Source organism: Aedes aegypti, chromosome 3 (assembly GCF_002204515.2).
Source record: "Aedes aegypti strain LVP_AGWG chromosome 3, AaegL5.0 Primary Assembly, whole genome shotgun sequence".
Classification (NCBI taxonomy): Eukaryota; Metazoa; Arthropoda; class Insecta; order Diptera; family Culicidae; genus Aedes; species Aedes aegypti.
In genome coordinates, this window is record NC_035109.1 from 390,954,456 (window position 1) to 390,977,264 (window position 22,809).

General features: G+C 38.4%; 2 protein-coding genes across 2 annotated transcripts; one reads left to right on the forward strand and one right to left on the reverse strand.

Annotated features, from left to right (window-relative positions):
• The first annotated feature begins 3,621 nt into the window (after positions 1 to 3,621).
• Positions 3,622 to 19,208, forward strand: LOC5571614 (exocyst complex component 1). The gene is made up of 3 exons (XM_001659759.2): positions 3,622 to 5,652; positions 17,877 to 18,387; positions 18,449 to 19,208. The coding sequence occupies exons 1-3, from the start codon at positions 3,833 to 3,835 to the stop codon at positions 18,794 to 18,796; spliced, it is 2,679 nt and encodes an 892-aa protein (XP_001659809.1). The 5' UTR covers positions 3,622 to 3,832; the 3' UTR covers positions 18,797 to 19,208.
• On the reverse strand, positions 18,843 to 20,373 carry LOC5571615 (DNA-directed RNA polymerase III subunit RPC7). The gene is made up of 3 exons (XM_001659758.2): positions 20,098 to 20,373; positions 19,906 to 20,034; positions 18,843 to 19,601 (listed from the first exon to the last, which is right to left on the reverse strand). Exons 1-3 carry the CDS (start codon positions 20,248 to 20,250, stop codon positions 19,224 to 19,226), a joined length of 660 nt encoding a protein of 219 aa, XP_001659808.1. The 5' UTR covers positions 20,251 to 20,373; the 3' UTR covers positions 18,843 to 19,223.
• Between the last annotated feature and the right edge of the window lie 2,436 nt (positions 20,374 to 22,809).

A 22,809-nucleotide genomic window follows, 5' to 3' on the forward strand; every position in this document is an offset into this window, starting at 1 on the left:
TTCGTGCAACAAGACCGGCAGATGGCGGTAGTGTGAAAGGTCAAACACGAAGAAAAACGATATGCGCGCCTCTGGTTGTAAGATTTGTAACATAGCGAATTTGGAATGATCGTTTAATGAGTGGTCGATGGAAATTTCGTCAGTGTTACATCTTTTTGTCTGTGCCCAAACGTTACCGAGCAAAGTTGAATAAAAAAATGATAAGGAATCTTGTTACTTAGCTATCATCATTTGATAACAGATTTTGTTTTTAATTTGGCTCAATCGACAGCCAACATAACAAAAATTACAACTCAAATTTGTTCATCGAATAACAAAGTATCAGTTATCACTGAGTTCAAGTTGATAACTAAATTTGTCATGAATCACATAAATCACAAAGATGAGTATTCTGGCATAAACCTAAATCACAGACAAACAGACGTCACACTCTCATCGTTGTCCATCGACCACCTTTTGCGTGTATGGAAAAGATGCGTGATCATATTTTTTTCCAACCTGTTGTAAAACATGTCTGTCACGGATATAATGATAACTTGTTTTGTTATAATTTGGTTATCATTGATAACAGCGACTGTTATCAGTTTGATATTCTGTTATCATCGATATGTTGTTGTTATCAATTTGATATCATCTTGTTATCCAACTCTAATCGGGTATCTTGCAAAATATACCAAATTTTTTAGATTTTAATAATGTACACTACACATAATTATCAATCGATTTGAAACACTTGATGTGCCACTGTAGTCGGTTCACATGATTGAAACAAGCATTGGGAAGTTGTGTAAATCTTTAACGACCCACCATCTCTAATACTAAGGAGCATTGTAACATATTGTAACCATTAAAGTAATTATGTAATTTTATTTCTGCAATTTCTCATCGTAATAGGCTGTTTTCCATCACGCCAATCTGCCATGAAACGGCCTACCACAGACAAACAGACGTAACACAGAACAAATCTCGATTAAAATCATAGTCACGAGGACATGTCTGTGGGCCTACTTTCCTGCACTGAAGTATGCAGAGCAGGAATAGTCATTACGCAACTCAAACCATTGCTGTAATTATTCATTACGCAATGCTTTCTCATTACGCAACTGTTTTGAGTTGCGTAATGAATCATTATACAACCATTTTTCTGAAATTATAAAATAGTGGTGAATGCATTCCGATATAATTTCTGATACCCTCAAGTGGTTTTCTACGAAATTGCAAAAAATGTTGTACGTAACTCGTTGCAGAACTCGATTTTTGCAGCACTCGTCGTAATTTTCGAAAATCATCATTCTGCAACTTGTTCCGTTAACTACTAAGTATGATTCCATGAGTCGGTATAATAGAAATATTAGTAGTAGAACGCTAGTGGCGCTGTTGTCACAAAATTGATTTAACTAATTATTACCTTTAATTGTAATTTTTCATTAATAGATCGATTCTACGCTACAGAGAATGTTTTGTTTTGGCCTTTGACACTTTGAGGCCCGGTACTCACGCTGTCACATCGCAGCAAACTAGATGTTGGTCACACGAACAGCAGCGACATTAGCATTCTTAGGTTAATGCTTCTACTGTCGGTATTCAGCTTTTCAAAAGCGCTAATGGCTGCCGCAATCAGGCTCGCTTTATGGTAAGGATCATACAGCTTGGGTCGTTTTATACCCGCATAGAAAAATACAATCGGCCATACATTTCAAACAGCAAGTTTCCTGTTTCTGTTACGGTTAATGTTTCACAAACAATCTCTTTTATGTAGAACAAATTGAAATTGAAAGCTTTGGACTGTAAACAATGTTATGAGTACTACTTACGAAATAGTGATAATCTATTAAAGGATTCAAAAATGGTTGAACAATTTGGATCAAAAACTCTTATGAATGATGATTTTGCGGTGTTTGTTTCAATTTGTGCAACCCACCTATACATAAACATTTTACAATATATAACAATTACTTTACAGTTTGGCAAACAGTTCATTGGACTGATATGTTTGTGAGCTATTTTCAATTCCATCACCCTAAAAAAATTACACTGCTATAGCTTTAGCTTTATACGTTCCCCATAATTATTAAATTATTTTTGTCGTTTCCAGACAAATTGATAACAAACTGAACAATCTTTTGGTGATTTCTATATTTTTAATCAAATAGGTTAGCAAAAAGAAACAAAATGTGTTCAATATTTTTGGCACATTCATTTTCACTGTGTAGAATATTTATGGCGTGTTTTTCATCGCGCATTGTCTTAAAAAAAAAAAAACAAACAAACCAACAAATACAACATTTTCTGCTGCTGCTGGTTCATTTTTATTAAAATATACATCTAATCGAGCACCGGATTCAAAATCGATGGTAAGTAATCATTTTCTGAACCCATCCCGTCCAGCGGCATGTAATGTGCTACTATTTTTTTCAGCTTACTTGTGATGCGAGGCATTTGAAATTGCAGTTCTAGCCGCTTCCACCAAGCCACGGAAACGTTGAGAACACCGGACACAACCCGAAATAAACAAGCAGGCAAACTGAACCCGTTCTCATAGCTTCGATGGCTGCTGCCTAATAGTGAAGGGAGTCAGGTAAGCTGTGGACCTGGAGAGGATGTCCGGTACTTGATACACTCGTCTCATTTGGATATCGCCTGCATGACTAACCCCAGCTTCACAGGTACGAAGACGTGGCCAAGCTGCCGGTTGGAAAAATGTGTCCGTTTGTGTATATTATGACATGACATGATGAATCCAATTCAAGCGAAAGTGTGTAAAGTAATTAAGATTAAATTGATACATAATAGTTTTAAACACGAGTGCTCTTGTTTCATTACTTATAATGGAATATTTCATTGCATTTTCTTTTATTGTATAAATACAACCGAACGGTTCGATATACGGTTAAAATACCATAAAGCACCAAAAGCTGATAATTACACATACATTATTCGTTATAATGGATAAATATGGTTTAACTGTATTTGAACTGTTTGTCTAACAGTGAATTTGGCAAAAAATGGATGGTTAACCCACCTTTCGACAAACTATCCACGACAAATTTTGTTCGAGAAAATTGTCATTTTTGAATGGTTACATAACTTAACCGCCCATTCTCCACACTGTTATTTGCCCATTTACAATTTACCAAACTGTGAAAATCGTCTGCGGTACTGTTGGTTTATTGTTAATTTGGATGTTATAGGAAACTGGTTAGATATTGTTTTTAGTTGTTGTGGATAGTTTGGCGAATGGTGCCAGTACGGTTCTAGTTTATGCGGGATATTGAACGGTCCCAGGCCAAACGCCGTCCAATCTCTTATGAGAAAAAGAGCCTGCTTGTGGCAGCCATTTAGCTCTCCTTAAGAGCTGGACTACTTCACCTTAACCAATTTTGTCCGTGGAAGACCCAGTAAATAACAATAGGCCTTTTCATGTGACAGATCCGTCTATGCATTTGTTTACATCGGTGGAGGACCGGTGCTAACACGGGCCTGTCATTTTCATAGAAGAAATGTCAAAGTGCTTCCCGATCAGCTGATTTGAGACGTCATGTGAATAGGCCTATGCCCGTTTGGCTTTATTTCCTGAACACCTCTAGCGCAGTGACGTCTATCGCAATTTTTGCTGACTTGTCAAACGACGAAAAAAATATGTCAACAAAAACATCCCAAGCGTAATCCACCTACTTTTGTCTCGATAGTTTTCTCCGATTTTCGCATTGAAAATAATATCAAAAGTGTTTTTATGTGGCCCCGGAAGGTAAATCAGATGCTATAGGACCCGAAGCAAGTGCCGTTGGATGGTTTCGAAGTCGCGCCAGTGTGGGAAACTGCTCTCGAAAAAATGGCAGCCGGTATCAAGTACATCATCCAAAAGGAAATCTTCGATGCCCTGGAGGAACGGATTTTGTCCGTGTGCAATGTGAGCAAGCTGCTGAAGAAGAAAAAAACGTCCTATCTGTGTGTGATTTCGACCACCAAACCCCGGATCGTGGTTTCGATTTGCCAGGTTAAACAGTACGACAAGGGCGTCTGGAAGAAGAAACGGACATGGGGATTGGAAGAGGTAAAGGGAGTGGATGGCCGCAATGAGTCATCGGAGACGCATGAATTCGATCTGACCCTGGAAAAGGTTTACCGATGGTTTGCTGCTAATCTACATGAGAGGCAAAATTTCATTACGGTACTGTGGAAGCAGCTGCAGAAACATGTCCTGGCGGAGGAACGGCCAGTGTTTAAGAATGTCCCGAAAGCTTGGCTGACGGAACGATCTCCGGAGAAGGCTGTGGTGGACGGGAAGTTTGCCACGATGGGTGCTCAGGGAGGAGTGGAAGAGGACGACGATTTGGATGATATGGTCGAGAGTGAGGACTTCCATGCCCTGACGGAAAAAGAGGAGACCAATTTGAGTAAGCTGATCGGAGAGTGTGACTATGCGATAAGCAATGCGGAACAGTTTATGGAACAGCTGGGGAAGAATCTGCAGGAATTGGATGGGGCAAACATTCAAAGTGTTTTGGCATCGGAGAAGCAAGTCGATGCCCTGATGGATCAAATAGAAGCGGCCATTTCGGAAGCGGAGAAGGTCGAGAAGCGGCTAGACGATTATGATGAAATACTTTGTCACATTCGGGAGAGCATGGAGAAGATGGGCGAGAAGAACCAGATGATCGAAATTGCCAATACGAACAATGTCAAATTGCTGCAGGAACTGGAGAAGGTGGTCTTTCAGTTGGATCTTCCTCACGTGCATCAACTGGCGCTGACGGACACGGATTTGACCCCGAAAGGTTTGCCGGCAGCGATCGCAGCTGGTAAAGCCCTTCAAACGGCGATGAATAGTGACATTGATCCGGCACTGCTTCGACTCACAGCCGTTCAGGACCAGAGGAAACGATTCGAAAAATGGAAAGCCAAATTCTCTCAGACCGTTAGTCGACACTTGAACAATCTGTTCATCCACTTGGGCAATTTGGGTGACTCTCAGAGTCCGCATTCCAATGATCTTAATCTTCCTAAGCACAATTCCGTGCACAAAGAGCTCTCGGCGTACGCGGAATTGATGCACTGGATGAAGGCCATGGACCGGAAGGCGTACGATGCGCTGATCAAAGTCTACACCAGTTCCCTAAGCAAAGTCTACGATCGAGACATTCGGTTATTCTTCGAAGCAGCCAAGCAATCGATTTCCGTGCGAAGATTTGGCTCGCGGGAAGATCTGAACAGCAGTTCCATGAGCAACAAACTGAAACTTGGTCAGCAGAGCAGCAAACAACCGACACAGCCTTACGGGATCCTGGGAGTGAACAGGGAGCTATGGAGCAACGGAGCCGAACCAGCCGAGCGGCAAAAGTTCGATTCGATCCTCGAGAAGGTGCTGGCCGAGTTGGAACCTGTCGCACTGAGTGAGCAGCACTTTTGTATAGCTTTCTTCCAACTGGACGTGATAAGTCCTACGGGGAAGAACACGCAGACTACGTTGGACATGAGTGCCGCTTTGCAGGACAAAGAACGCGACGAACGGGATACGGCAGTGATGATTCCCCAGAAGCGATTGGACCGTCAAATCAACGAAGAGGTGCGGCGAATGATGGGAGAGCTTTTTAGCAACTTGGAACAGGAGCTGAACAGTTTCATTTTGAGCTTCGAAAAGCTCGATAGCTAGTAAGTATTGTTATTGAAGTGGTTCACAAAATTGATTTTGCTCCATACCGTCCATTAGATGCTAGGTCAGATTCCAGAGTTGGTAATCTCTTTTTGGAGACTCGATCACTATTTTATCACACATTCTAAAAAATCTCAGGGTCGCACAGTGGCGAGCCTTCATACAAAGGGTGGACAAAACCTCAAATAGGTTTTAAATCGCTTAATTATTGTAATATCATAACTATCTTGGATACCTGATGTCATCCCGTTTTAAATAATTCTCTAAAACTTATTCAAAAAGTACACAAACTTACTTTATCGGCCCTACGCGTTTTGCAGACGCAATTTCACACGTTCCGCTCTTACCCAACTAGATTTTTCACTTTTAGAACGTTCAATTGCGGAATTACAAAACGGCGTAAGTAAGAATTTCAACTTCCGCAACGCAACTGCTACTTTCACCGCTACGTTGTATGGAGAGACTAAGTGACTTAACAATGAATCAAAACAAAACACTACTTGAGCCGATTTTACACTGGTACAAAAACAATTATTGTCAAATTTGAAATTAGATTTTCTAGTTGAATTTGTCCAAATTAAGTTTTTTCATCCAATCGAATAAAAAAGCTTGCATTACAAAATGAAAGGTTAAAATGCAGGTTATATTGCATAAACCAGAACAAGAGACACAAATATAATTTTCTTTTAGGAATTTCAGTAAAGTTTTCAACGAGCACACATTATACAGATTTGTATGATGCAATAGATAAATTTTAATGAAAAATGAAAATGGAATTTTCACCTCTAGGGGAAAGAGGGGCAAGAAAAACTATTGCACGTCTGAAAGTATGGATGTATAGCTGCTTCATAGGGAGTGACTCATTTTCCCGAAACACTTCACATAAAACGGACGTCATATTGAAAATTCACCAACATTTTCAAGAGAGATTGTAAAAAACATTTTTTGCTACAAATAACAACTTAATATGTTAAAATGTATGTAATTATAGCCAAATCAATGTCTTAAGATTACGCTTTCGAATGAAGATTATTGAGCTCAAATCGGTTTGATTTTATTAAGATACAGCTGTTTGAAGTTTATTTGGTGAACCATACTTGATGAATTTTAAGCAGAACAATTTTGCTGACTTTCGCACACTTATGCACGGTGTCTCTAGAACAACATTAATATAAAAAAATCAGTATCGCTAAAACATCCACCAAATGAAAGCTTAGGCTTTCCCCTTTCATTTGAGACCTGTTTGGAAATGTTCTATCGGGGGGTCCTGAACATTTTTTTCAAAACAGTACAATGCCGTTTTTTCAGTACTGATTTCTTAATTATGGTTCACACAGTCATTTTCTTTCATGCTTATCTAGGTAGCCATGAGAAATTGTACTACGAATAGTTAACCAATTAATAAAAAGGATTTAGATTTAGCATTATACCATTCTATTTAAACCAATTATATACACGACATATCGATAAAGTAAGTACGGATAATACGGCTTACAAATGCTCACTATTGTACATTACTACAACTCAAAGAAGCTGTCGATCATATGCTTCGGAGTTCTCCGGTACCTTAACATGATTCCAACCAACTTGAAAATCGAAATGCACGGTTTCACTGGCTTGTTTCCCGTATTTGCTCAAACCACTACCTGTGATTTCACAAAACTCCGGGATATGATAGCGGAAATATGGAACTTCGAGCTATTGGGTAAACAATCCTCGTTTTTGAAAAGTTCTCAACTCATCATCCAGACTCGTTTGAAAACAACTTTTATGTACCTGATCAGAATGATCAAGCGCCTGAAATACATTTTTTCATTTAAAAAAGATAATTTACAGAACAGTACGATAAATTACAATTGCTAGCAAACTTAGATCCCATTACACTTCCAAAAATGCCGATTTTTCAAAGGCTTCTGACAGTTTCATCTGATGAATCCACTTTTGTTGTGGCGTTGGCAACTGATGATCCTCATTATTTTAAGGTCATCTTTATGAATCACACAATCAAACTGCTGATGCTTACCCATTCCTCGACATTATTTGGATCAATTTGGAGCAGTGGATAGTAAATACAATTGAAGAACTGCTCCGCCAGTTTATGGTCCGAGCCGAGACTTTTCCATTTCGTGGACGCGTATGTGACAAAGTATTCGAGAATGACCAGCTAAATTGGATAAATCTTTTTTGTGTGGTACAGTATGGGCAAGGAAATGTTGAACTACCTCCCATTATTAGGTGCAATGGAGCACCTAAAATTATTCAAAAGCAACAGTGTCTTCCACATTTTCTCAATATTGCCATATTTTTCTGGAACGCCAGAAGCAACAGCAAACAGCAACAATATTTTTACGCCAGTATCCTTACATCGGCCTTGAGTCCCGATGACGTCGGAATTATGCACGATAATCAACAGGGTAAATGATTAAAGGACCCTTCTCCATCGCTTGCAGATCGAAATGCCCAGGCCAACCCCCTCTTTGGACGTCACATATAATCAACTAACCCCTGAACGTTCTTCTTCTTGACAATAACGTCCTCACTGGGAAAGAGCCTGTTTCTCAGTTTAGTGTTCTTATGAGCACTTCCACAGTTATTAACTGAGAGCTTTCTTTGCCAATGTTGTCATTTTCGCATTCGTATCTCGTGTGGCAGGTACGATGATACTCTATGCCCAGGGAAGTCAAGGAACTTTCCTTTACGAAAAGATCCTGGACCGACCGGGAATCGAACCCAGACACCTTCAACATGGCTTTGCTTTGTAGCCACGGACTCTAACCACTCGGCTAAGGAAGGCTCCTGAACGCATTTATATGCATTTACATTTACGTTATTACAGTTTCTGCATTATTATTCAAATCAAAGTGCAAATGTGTTACCTCTAAAAACCCCTGAACTGATTGGTTAGGACTGCTGATTTCGAAAACGATGTTTGGGGCGATTGCAACATCCAAACCCCTTAGACAGCTGCTCAACTGCAACGCTCATCTGGTGCTCAAATCAATTTTTTTTAAATCAAAAACAAGTCATCAGCGAACAAATGGGTTTTTTTAGGTTGCACAGATGTTAAATAAGATTCTCAGTTGGGTGGTAAACCGTGTAGATTCGACAACCAATCAATTCAATTGGCACTTACTTTTTGCATTACTGTGTCTACCACGTTTTCCCTTTAGTTTTGGTGAGATTGTTGTTCTCAATCATTACATGCTTTGAGTGGTAGGTTTTAAATTGTATTTATATTTATACAGGGCTATATTCAAAAGTTTGAACTGGTTACTGAACGACTAAACGTGCAAGCTCGACATACTTTTGTAGGACAATACCAGACTGTAATCCTGATGTCGTGAAGAATGTGCTGTTCAATAATATCAACCACTATTGCTGATAACGGTTGCAGACACAAATTCTTTGAACACAATACGCAAATCTTCGAACGATTGTCTTCATGGCTCTTCGGTTTAATGTTTCAGGTCTCCTGACAGAGTGTAGTGCAAATATATATATATATTTATAATTAGGATATATTCATTGTAATTATTAACAGGCATATCTCTAATCAGCAAACCAAAATGTTGACCCAAAACAATGCATTTATAAACTTATCACGCGACACAAGCACCAATTTTTCGCTATACCACCTTAGAATGCGACAACTTAAGCAATGAAGCGTTACAACGCAGCGCCGATTTCCCTACCATTGATGCCAATTTAGATGTTTTTTGCAATCTGTGAAACCATTGGTAATGTAATGATCCATGAGTAAATGTTTTCAAACGCTTTGGTTATTACTAATCGTAAAAAGCAATATCTTATGAAAATATATTTGAATTTTAAGACGGTAGCATACAACTGAATCTAAATAATGGTTAATTATTGGAAATCTTGTTTCCCCAAATCTCACCAACTACCAAGGACTCGCGTACGCGCTTATTTACTTCAGAATGGTCATTGGTCATACATAGGCAACGTTTCATGACACCAATAATCTCCACCAGCATCTCAACTTAAGACCAACCTTTTTTAATAGGCATTCATATTAGGTGACCAGCCCACTTGAGTCTGCCAGTAGGTGATACAATAAAAAAACACTGATCTTCAAATTTGGAACAGCTTGTTCGAACAAAGTACCAGCACCGACATAAGAGCAGCGAAAAATCTATGACTTACACAGAGTTACAATCATAAATTTTGTCTCGCTGTCTCTATTATTATGGATTTACATACATTGCGTATGTAAAAACACACCGCAATAATAGATACAAATATGTACAGCAAAATGTCGTGTATCATAATTTTTTTTTAATTTCATTTAATAACATGACAAATGCGAATACAGTCCAAATTACAATTTATTTTCAATAATACCATTGAAGCGACGATAAATACGACTGAGAGTGTTTTTACTTTTTGTCTGTGGTATTGGTGTGTATATTGATCTTTCTGCGTCAACTATTTAAAGTTATGTTCTCTCTTTTTTATAGACTCTATAAGGCGTTAGATTTGTTAAGAGACGATCCAGAATTCTGTACAAGATTGTTAATCAAGGATACGGGTCTCAACATCATCAAAATGTTCCTTACGAGCTGAGTCTATGAGTTTTCTAACTGTTACCTGGAGAACCCTTAAGGGATTCTTCGTTCTTGTGGGACTTTTCAGAAATTTTAACGAATTCATGAGGATATCTGCAGATTCCAAGTGGACACTGAGAGCTTCTTGAGGGATCTTTAGAGTGTATAACTGGTTCTGGAGTATTATGTCCAAAAGCTGGTGATTCCTTATAAACTCTAGGGCGTCCTGTAAATTTTAAGCGGGATAATGTGAATTTCTAGTAGTATTTTTAATATTTCCGGCTTGAGGATTTTGGAAAGGTTCCCAGCGGAATTTGAGATGTGCTAGTGGTAGCCTAATTATAATAAACTTTTAAATTTTTTCATCGGAGAATTTTCGGCAACATCGCAGCGGAATTCCAAGCAAAATCCTTAGCAAGATCCTAAGAACTCTATGCGAGATCAACGTGTTATGATTCCATAAAAATGATGTATTAACATTGTAATGATGCAAAACCAATAGTTGAAAAATAAAATTTGAAATATGGGTTCCGATTTTGGCACGGTTCCGTTTTTGGCAACTGAAAATTTCAACTTTGTTGCCAAAAACGGAATCCCACTGTATTAGTAAACTTATTATTAGCGCATTATTCAATCCCTGAATGCATTCGTTTAAGAATCTTTAGGTGAATTCAGCGAATAAGAGAACCTAGGCAAACTTCATATCGGAATCATAAAATATTGACTAAAATAAATTACCTTTAACGAAGTGTGCTTTAAATATTCTTAGGAACTCCAAATGTTATTCTTGGAATAAATCAAGGTGGTATGGCTAAAAGAAATTGTGGGTTGCACACGCAAAGGGGGTGTATGTGACGTTTTGGTCGGATTTGAGTAATATATACTTACAAATTCTTTTGTGTCTAAACTTTTCAACGGTATTTTGAGGTGCTTTTTCCTGCCCATAACTGCATATTTATCACATTCGAAACTTTTTTACAATTTCGAGTTAATACCGTGAAGAATCATGAAATGATAAACAGTTTAGTTCTTGAGCAATTTTTTTGGAGAAATTCTCTAGGAATATTCGTGGGGAAATTCCTTTGTAAATAAAAGCACACTGTACTCCTTAATAAATTTCCGAAGTAATATCTGAACATACCTGAATTAATTTCTGATGAAATTCCTTGAGAAAATCAGGAAAAAAAACACACAGTAATGCGAGCAGTAATACTTGTCGTAATGTCACGACTTGTGTCTCGATGAATTACAAAGTCTTAGATCTTAGAGAAATATCTGCTCGGATGGTATAAAGAATCAATCTCTTATTTCCTGGCCCCTATCAGGGTTCGTTTTGTTTTCTTGCTACCTGTTTGGTTTCTTTTCGGCTCTTTTTAGGGTTTTTAGACAATAGGCCTTTAATGCTATTTTTAAGGTACTCAGTCGCCCAGTGAAGACGGATAACTTTCTTTGTCATGTGGTGACGACTGACACCTGTGCTTGCGTCCCTTAAATATAGCAACTTTCGATTTCCAGTTTAAGAATTCATAGGGTTAACATGTTTCTAAGCTTCACTGTGCACAAAATATTCGCCAACGTTTGTCCTACCCATGGTTCCGAAAGTGGACGCGTCTCTGACACCAAGCATTATAACATTGCACGTATTCTACTGCATACCAACAATACTGTTGCGACATTGCTTTTATTCGACAAATTACAAGAGATGTCAAGCAAAAGAGCATTAACTCTACATTACAAATGTATCAATGCGCTAATATTACTTCATGAATTGCTTGGTTTCTTTATAAACATTATTGCATTAGCTCGACTATATCAAGGCCTTTTCCGACTTTTAAACTACTTTAATGGTAGGCTTACGGCAATGCAGCTGCTTTACATAAGCAATGATATAATGCTCCATGGTTGAATTATTTTGAGAGATCTGAACAAATTTTCCTAATAAAAGTTATTAGCATGTATTAGTATACCAAAATGGATTATATCAGAATCATAAACAGATTTATAAATGTGGGGTGCTTTTACCAGAAAAAATAACATTTCGATACTTTAGAATTGACTAGATATTTATAATGTTTGTTGTAATGTTTTCATTATCAATCAATTTTAAAACGTTAAAAATGTTTTAAATACCTTTTGAACGTTAGTTAATTTTTAATTAAAATAAATGTAACTATTTTTTTTTTTAATATTGTATGTTTCTTTTTAGATTTCTTTTGTTTACAGGTTAAATTCAATGTTTTTTGGGGCTTTTTCAACAACAAAATTTATTTGATGATTCGTTGGCGTAAACACGGGGGGGCGGGGGGCTTAGACCCTCCTAGAAAAGTTCAAGACCCCCCCCCCATAGAAAATTTAAACTCTCATGCTAAGTATGCACCTTAGTTAAGGGATTTGTTTGATCAAAAGGGTCAAGCCCCCTCTAGATTTGAGTTCAAGGTACGCTAATGGTTTTAACATTCAAGTTGGTACCATACAGATTTACTTAACAGTTTCGAGTTGAGGAAATTTGTGTAGGTCTGGTAGCAGCAGGTCTTTCTCTAGAGACTTGGTCTCTATTTTAATGAAAATCTCTAAAAAGTCTCTATTTTTAATGGAAGGTCTATTATTGTCAGGGATTCATACAGTTTCTTCTTCTTCTTGGCATTACGTCCTCTCTGAGACAGACCCTGCATCTCAGCGTAGTATTCTTATGAGCACTTCCACAGTTATTAACTGAGAGTTTTCTTTGCCAAATTTGCCATTTTCGCATTCGCAATATTGAACAACAGGCACGAAAGTCCCTCGCCCTGCCGTAGTCCCAGCCGGGACTCGAACGAACTGGAGTGTTCGCCCGAGATCTTCACGCATTTTTGCACACCGTCCATCGTTGCTCCAATCAATCTTGTGAGCTTCCCGGGAAAGCTGTTCTCCCCAAGTAACAATTTTAGTTTTACGAATTACTTCCAGGGTGCTATAAATAAACGCCCATAAAACCACGGTCAAGGCACTGTAGCCTTCATCGCATCCCCCAAAACCTCTTGTAGATTATAACGTGACTAGTTGGCCCACTCTGAAAGAGGCTATGAAGTGCGATTGTACGACATTTCCCAGAATGACGTTCCCCAGAACGACATTCCCCAGAACGCCATTCCCCAGAATTGGACATTCCCCAGAAATCCATTCCCCAGAATGGGACATTCCCCAGAAAACCATTCCCCAGAATGGGACATTCCCCAGAAAAAAAATAACAAGAGATCTTTGAGGTGTTCAAATCCAGGAAAATGGTAAATAGTAAATAGTGAATGCATCTAACTGGAAAATTCGAGAAAAACCATAATTTTCATAGGTAAAACATTTTTGTATTGTTTTTTTTTTTTTATTTTTAACGGTAGGACTTTCGGTTTGTTGCAGTCTTTCATTTATTGAATGGAGAATCTTTAAATCAAAAATTCTTCAAAATTAACCACCTTTGGTCGGAAATGTAATTCGAACCATTTGGACGATTTTTATATGTTTCGACGATTTTCTCGTCGAAAAAGTTAAAATTTAGCGTGACATAATATGTGTACCATCCCTAATTATTTAGACAATAAACCTAGGAAGAACAGCATATGTTCAAAAGAAGGGAGAATATGCCATGAAAGCCGAAAAACAAATTCCATTGATTTACTTTGTGACATATTACAATACACCAATCTCCCTTTGAAAGTACAATTAGTAAGAACAGCCAATTTTAAAAGAAGGAAGAATAACTATGAAAACAAAAAAACAATAGCTTGGATCAAGTTTGATCATAAAACACAGTATGGCATATGTAGGAACAGCTTATGTTAATCGGTTGAGCTACTTTTCCTCGAATGTCGGTTTCCCAAATGTCGTTTCCCCGAACGCCAGTTCCCAGAATGCCAGTGCCCCGAACAACCCGTTTCCCTGATTATCCTAGTTTCCGAAAAATTTTTAGCTCTTATAATTATCATAACTTTTGTGTTTTGAGGTGGTAACGAACCGGTCATCTAATATGCACCCTTCTTCACTTGATTGGCGGTTCTTTCGAGTTTTACCATCATTGGCATTTTTGGCAAGATATATTAAGTCGAGGATGACGTTCAAATCTATATTATCTTCTTCATTTAATTGCTAATCATTCATTCTAGTTCAGCACCCTGTCCTTAAAGACTATTTTTGCACCTGTTTGAACTGCATCACTATTCGGGGAAACGGGTCATTCGGAGAGGTGGCATTCAGGGAAATGATATTCAGGGAAACGACAGTAGCACAATTATGAAAATTTTTAAACAGCATTTTCCTCCTAAGATTATGGTTCGGTCTGCCGATAAACCACTTAGCCACAAAACCACTTCTTTCCCCCTTCGTGATTTTTTGACCGTACAAATTTTTTGAAACAACTTTTTAACTCAATTCCGATTTTATTCGCTTGAGATCCACAATAATGAATTTGACAAAATAATATTTCGGGTGAATTGACGTCTGTGTCCGGAATTCGAAGCTTCTGGGAATTAGAATCAATTCAGTAGGTACATTTCTTAACGACAAAAAAAACTAAACTAACAATTTTTTCCACTCTTTACAAACGTATAAAACCCATTCTGGGGAATGTCCTATTCTGGGGAATGGTTTTCTGGGAAATATCCCATTCTGGGGAATGGATTTCTGGGAAATGTACCATTCTGGGGAATGGGTTTCTGGGGAACATCATTCTGGGGAATGTCGTTCTGGGTTTTGACTTTCTGGGAAATGTCCTACAACCATGAAGTGCATATTTATGTCACACAAATAAATCAAAATAGCATTAATGGTAGCAATGTTGAGGCCACCTGTTCTAGATGAATGTCGCTTCATCTTGAAAATGATTTTATCATAACGTTGTTCTTACAACGTAAACAAAACAAAATAAGAATGAAAACGTCTGTGATAATTTATTTCGTAGTGCTTTTTATTTGAAGTGATTTCTTTGGATATAGTGCTCAAATCTTTAGTGCCGAGTGAGATTTACTGTGAAATGGGATGAGAGAGAAAAAAATTTGCCCATGCCCCCTCTGAAAGTGGCATATTTCTATTAATATAGCAATTGCTAAAATAAATCGCCAGGTGAAGGATTCAACATTTTTTGGTTTGATTGGGCAGTTATTGTGCTTTTAATTTTATTCAGTCAGTTTAATCATCACACCATAGCATATTATGAGCGAATTCATGGAGATAATGTGAAAAGAAAAAATGAAATTGTGGCAACCGGAGTGAAATTAATATGGCGGAACCATAATTGATAGATTGCCATCGACAAATTCTGTTTTATCATCATAAATACACAAATAAGGGCACATAGTTAGCATTCGGCATTTGTGGATGTTAAATTACCTTTATAAATGCTGATTGAAGATGATTCAGCTTTGTTTCGCTTTTTATGGTAACTAAGCAGCATTCAACAAAGTTTGACAGTTTGGGTATGTTATTATGAAGAATATTCGCAAAAACAATGAAACGGACATAAGTTTGTCGTTTTACCATCAGAAATAAGTGTTTGCAATGCATCGAAATGCATTCGCAATACATCTGAAGAGCCCAAATACTGATTTCAAAGGTATAAACAAGGTAAGTTATCAATATTCAAGTGCAAGTCAATCAGTTTAAAAGCAGTTTTTATGACAGCATGGTGTATTATATCAGTCTTTTATCATAGCCGTCACACATAAGTGTCATTCAGCCACCACTAGCAGTTAAAATGAGGTATTATATGCTATAATAAAGCTGGTTTTGTAGCCACAAAATATTGACTTAGTAGTTTGTCTCTAAAAGGTTTTGAAAACAACTAAGAGCTGACTCACAAAATATAACCTTCTAGCAACGTTAAATGTCGCCTCTAGCTATCCTAGCATTCACGTTACTGTCATAAAACATTAATAAATCCACACGAATACCAAATTGCTGTGGAATTGTTACTTGGGTCGTCCATGATCTCCCATAGCTCTACTCGGTCAATACTGTCGTATGTCGCCTTGAAATCGATGAACAAATGGTGCGTAGAGACTTGGTATTTCTGAAATTCGGCATTTCTGGAGGATTTGCCGCACGGAAAAGATCTAGTCCGTTGTCGAGCAGCCGTCGATGAAACCTGCTTGATAACTTCCCACGAACTCGTTTGCTATAGGTGATAGACGACGGAAGAGAATCAGGGATAGCACTTTGTAGGCGGCGTTTAGGATGGTGATTGCACGATAATTTTCACACTCCAGTTTGTCGCTCTTTTTGTAGACAGGGCATATAACGCCCTGCTTCCACTCTTCCGGTAGCTGTTCTGTTTTCCAGATTTTGACAATCAGCCGATGCAGACAAGCGGCCAACCTGTCCGGGCCCATCTTAATGAGTTTGGCTCCGATACCATCCTTGCTAGCGGCCTTGTTGTTTTTGAGCAGTTGAATGGCATCCTTAACTTCCCCTATCGAGGGAGCTGGTTGGTTTCCACTGTCCGCTGTGCTGACGTAGCCATCGCTTTCGCTGTCTTGACCTTCTGTGCCTGTGTTCTCTGCGCCATTCAGGTGTTCATCGTAGTGCTGCTTCCACCTTTCGATCACCTCGCGTCCGTCCGTCAAGATGCTCCTATCCTTATCCCGGCACATCTCAGCTCGCGGCACGAAGCCTTTGCGGGATGTGTTGAGCTTATGATAGAACTTCCGCGTTTCTTGAGAACGGTACAGGAACTCCATCTCTTATAAGACTTAACCCATTGATTTGGCTATAATTACATACATTTTAACATATTAAGTTGTTATTTGTAGCAAAAAATGTTTTTTACAATCTTTCTTTAAAATGTTGCTAAATTTTCAATACGACGTCCGTTTTATGTGAAGTGTTTCGGGAAAATGAGTCACTCACTATGAAGCAGCTATACATCCATATTTTCAGAAGTGCAATAGTTTTTCTTGCCCCTCTTTGCCCCTAGAGATGAACATTTTATTTTCATTTTTCATTAAAATTTATCTATTTCATTTTACAAATCTGTATATTATTATTTTTATTTATTTGAGTGGCTTTTTGCCCTTGGCAAGGAAACCTGGAATTTGATAAACGGTGTAGAGCAAATATGTTTTTTAAACCACCCTGATTACGGATCGATAGTAGGGTGGCTGATCCAGTGGTAGTGTGTGTACCAATAATAGTGGTAGAGCGGTTTCAAGCGTGTTGTAATCAATTTTTATTTTTATGTGTGTTTTTTGTGGCCCTTGTTAAATTGATATGAATGTGTATAAAATTTGTTTGAAAATTTGTAAGGAAATAGTAGAAAACAATTGAAAATCTTAACGTTTTTGCTCCTTTGGACCAGTAATAGTGGGACGTTCCTATAATAGTGGGTTTCAATGGGAAATCAATGTAAACCACTATTATAGGAACAGACGTTAGCAAATACCGCTATTACTGGAACATGTTCCAGTAATGGAGGAAATGTTTTTTTTTTATTGATTTGATGATTTTATCATTCTAAAATTATTTTTTACGTAAAATGGAATAGAACAGCTTTCATATGACGCGTCATGACGTATTCAGATATGAAAAACGAGCTTCCGTTATTTTCTGGCGATTTTTTATTCCTCAACCCGTTACTACTGCCACTATCACTGGTACAGACGCCCTAATTATTTTCTTTACTCTAATTATCTTTTTAGCTACTCTCTGTACGTGCTTGTTCGTCTGACGCAACACGTGATGTCCGCTCAAGATGCTCAATCGTTCCTCAGCATGACTTTCGCATCGGCGTTAATCCATGTCAAGCGAAACTTCGACAAGTTCATGAACCTTCAGTTACAGTCCATCCAGGAGGCAAAGGTCCCTAAGCGCTCCAAATGTGGACTGCTTCCGTATGTGGAAAATTTCGAGGAGTTCGCTGTTACGGCGGAGGCGATCTTCAAGAAAACCGAGCGGAGGAACGATTTGGACAAGTGGTACCTCAAACTGGTGGAGGCGATCTTCGAATACATCCCAGTGCATGCGTTGGAACACGCCAAAACCCCTCACCAGGTGGTGAAAATGGAAAACTATCACAGGATGCACTCGCTTTTGTCCCAGTTGAAGGTCGGAGTTTTGGAACAGCTCAAAAAGGACGCAAAGGTGCGGTACAATGATGCCCTGAAGGCATACGTGACAAAGTACTTTGGTCGACCATTGGAAAAGTTGAACGTAAGTTGAGTGGGATTCGATATATGCAATAAATGTTTCCAATATATTTTTGTTTTTGCAGCAATTTTTTGAAGGTGTTCAGCAGAAAGTGCAGCAAGGTGTAAAGGAAACCGAAATCAGCTATCAAATGGCCTACTCGAAGCAAGAGCTGCGTAAAGTGATCTCCCAATATCCGGCACGAGAAGTGAAGAAAGGCCTAGAACAACTCTACAAAAAAGTCGAGAAACATCTTTGCGATGAAGAAAACCTTCTGCAGGTCGTGTGGCGCGCAATGCAGGAGGAATTCATCGCTCAGTACAACTCACTGGAGCTGTGGATCCAACGATGCTATGCAGGAGCGATGATAACGCTCGACTTTACGATAAAGGACATACTGGACTTTTTCTCCGAGATTGCACGATCGCACTAGGTCTAAACATGTGATCAGCTGAACATTTTTTTGTTTGAGGCATATCCTTTACTGAATCTAGCCAATGAGGGGCGAAAACTCAGTCGTTAAACGTTACAAAACCATATTCCAAATTTACGTATGACTTATCCCGATTAAGTTGACAATTAATTTATGAGTAAAAATCCTTATTTTTCTTGTTGCACCCTTTTCTTTTAGAAAGTATTCTCTAATAGTAATATATTTACACGTTCTATTAGGACCTAGAGTGCAAACCGACTCGTGTTGTAAGTAATCGAACAAAATAACAAAACCTTCCCAGTTTGAGCCGGGAATGGCGCAAAACTATCAATTATGTCGCTTATTAACGATACATATTATAAAGACAAGCTGTTGTATAGAAGAGTTAAATAAAGAACCCTATTGATGCATATTTAACTTTTTTTTTTTAATAAACCGGACCATCGTCCAAATTATCGTCCTCTTCATTGTATCCCTCTCCATTGTCGAAATAATTATTTCCGTAATCATTTTCGTCATCCATCTCCTCGTCGGCGACTTCCTCTTCCTGCTCTTCGTCATCTTTCTCGTCCTCGGAATCACTCGCCTTCTCCTTCTTAACATCCGTATCGTCAAGAAACGATTCTTTCTGCTCCAACTCGCTCAGCTTGGCATTAATGTCTACCACCTTGGACTTCTTGGCGCCCTTGGACGCCCCATTGGCGGCCGATTTCGTTCGCTTGAAGGTCGGCTTCAATTCCGCTGGCATTATGCTCCACAGAAAATCTCCTTCGCACTTCCGTTTCGGATCGTTTTCAATCACATTCTGAAATTGAACACCCTAAGCATTAGTTTCCCTGAAACATCTAACCATCCTCATCAGTAGCGTAGCTATACGTCGAAGCGGCGCTCACCGGGCCCGGATTCATAGACTCTCAAATCGACCATTTTGGTTAATATGGAGACTTTAGAGACTTTCCTTTAAAATTTAGATTTTCTAGTCTTGCATCATAGAGACCAAGTCTCTACCAGCCCTGAATTGTCTCCACAAAACTAAAACAAATGAACACAAATTCTATCCACGCCAGGCCCTGAATACCCTAGCTACGCTACTGACCTTCATTACTTACAATGACCTTATCGGAGTATCGTTGAACGGGTCCTTTGGAACTTTTTACCGTCGTGTAGTAAGGAGATTCGCGGAGATACGAAATGAAGTCCTCCTTCCAGAGAATTTTATAATCCCTGTCTGCATTAGACTGCAAATAATGAGCACCATAACTTTTCTAATGCTAAATCATAGTTATTGAAAATTTACTCACCTCTAGTGGAACCGGCTTGGACTGCAGAATCGGATAGAGAGGGGGAGGCGCAGCAGATGAAACGGCCTGCATTTCATTCCTGGTGACACCCATCGACTGGAGCTGCTCCTGCGTGAGGGAACCGGTGGCCTTCCCACGGCCACGTCCTGCCATTTCGGTGCTGTGGTTGTTTTACCTTGCAAACACGAGGAATTCACCAGAATTTTGAAACTGCTGAACCGAACACATTAGTCGATTAGTGAAACAGCATTACGAACGGAGAAGCAAAACAGAATGAAAATGGCACGGCGAAAAAGTAAACAAAAGCGTGCCGTTTGACAGTTCCAAAGCGAGCGGGTTATTTCTTTACTTGGGCGTAACTGATAGAATTGGTGCACGGAAATCGAAAGTACTCAAATTCGAGAACTTTTAGACTGTGAACCGTTTTATCGATTCGTTTACCTTATCTGTGGTTTAACTTTTAGTCAAAATTTGACAGTTCGTTAGTAGACCAAACAAATATGAATGGACTGAGTTTTCAGAACAAAACTAGACTCGGTGTAATTTTTTTTTTTATCTTTATTAACGAGATTTTTAGCCCTGGGCTAGTTCATCTTGGGACCAACGGCTTTACTTCCCTTCCGAAGGAAGTCGTCACTGAAATTTTTGGTGACTAGGGTAAAATATAACGTACAATATAACGTATTGGATACAATACAGCGTATTGTAATTGAATGTCGAAGCAATATTATTCTTGTTTGGATATACAATTCAAAAACAATATAATATATTGTTAAGGGGCCCAGATAGCCGTAGCGGTAAACGCGCAGCTATTCAGCATGACCAAGCTGAGGGTCGTGGGTTCGAATCCCACCGGTCGAGGATCTTTTCGGGTTGGAAATTTTCTCGACTTCCCAGGGCATAGAGTATCTTCGTACCTGCCACACGATATACACATGCAAAAATGGTCATTGGCATAGTAAGCTCTCAGTTAATAACTGTGGAAGTGCTCATAAGAACACTAAGCTGGGAAGCAGGCTTTGTTCCAGTGGGGACGTAATGCCAGAAAGAAGAAGAAGAAGATAATATATTGTTACAGAACATTGTATTGTTTTTAATTGGTTTTATACCTTACAATTTTGGTCAAATTCCTAATTTCGCGTAAAACAACTATTGCTTTTTTCTTTGTAGCTTTGCTGAAAGAAATAAACAAAACAAGTTCAGAAAGCAAGAAATGTTGGGTGAAAAATATTCAAAAAGTTAAAATAAGTAGTTTTTTAGAAGTCACTTGACATTAGCTGTAACGACGAATGCAACCATGATACAGTTCGTTGAATTGTTTTTGTATTGTACAACAATACACGAATTGCTGATCAAGACAATACATGAACATTATATCGTATTGTATTTTCAAAATGTTTGTATGAGAAAATATCTATATTTGTATTGTTACGATACTTAACCACCCATACATTATATTGCAAAAATCTCATATACCATACAGTGAACTGTTCACAACAATATATTGTACTGTAATTGTATTGTCATTTTACATATACTGTATTGTATTTCCAATATATTGAATGGTACTGTTACAATACGTTATATTGTTTTTGTATTGTATTTTTTATTCGGGCAATGCTAAAAACATTGTAGGTGGACGATGGACCAACAGGTGACGGTAGTGTGTATACGTCAAACACGAACAAAAAAGACGCGAGCGCTGCGGTTGGTCGATTGACCACCTACCATATATTCGGATCGAACGTTAAAAAGTTGGTCGATGGACAGCAGTGAGAGTGTGACGTCTGTTTGTCTGTGATTAAACTCTCAAAAGCGCGCCCCTTAATCAGGTTCGGCCACTAAGCTGGTTGAATGATACTGATTTTGACCATGCATCGGTACTCTAGCGTATCAAATTATTGCTTCTAGATTCAAAGTCGTTTTTTGAAACTGTGAACAGGTTTCATCCCATGAAACATTTAGATTCCTTGAAACAAAAAGCTTATTTTAGAAGATAAGAGGTCTGCTACTCCACTGATTCGGAATCGTTTCCCTCCTAGATATCGAAAGATATACTCTTGAACTCGGAAAGAAATTGTCTCATGAGTTGAAATCAACCTCAGATGCTGATTGAGCCACTTTTTCATTTCGACCTCCTCATTATCTAGGACATTTTAGTATGCAATTAATTTCAGTGTAGTTTTTCGATGTATTTCATCAGAGAAGATCATAGGGTAAAAGTACTAATTTTCGACCTAAAAGAATTCTGTGTCAACTTTCGAATTTTCATACAAAGACCAACATCGTATGAATGAGTCTACATTTAGTGATGGGTTAAAAATTAGCGCTATAACCCTAGCAAACTTCATATGTTCTTAGGTCATCTTGATAGATTTTTCTGAATGTTTCATAAGATCATTTGGAAATCTTTTTTGAGATCGTTTTTAAATTGCTTGAGAAAACTTATGATATTTCTTGCGATGGATTAGTAATTACATTCCATTATATATTTGACCCGCTACTGATAGCTTTGCCAAAGGAGTAAATGTTTAGTTTGTCTAATCCAACAGACAAAAATCGATCTAAACACTGTCAATATCTTTGCGTTATCAAACATTTGTTTGGGTCTGTATGTATCCAAGCCAAATATTTGCCATAGTGTACTGTGCCCTTCAGTTCCATGAATTCTGACTAAGACCATATTCATTTCCAGGGGTCCGCGGGATGTTT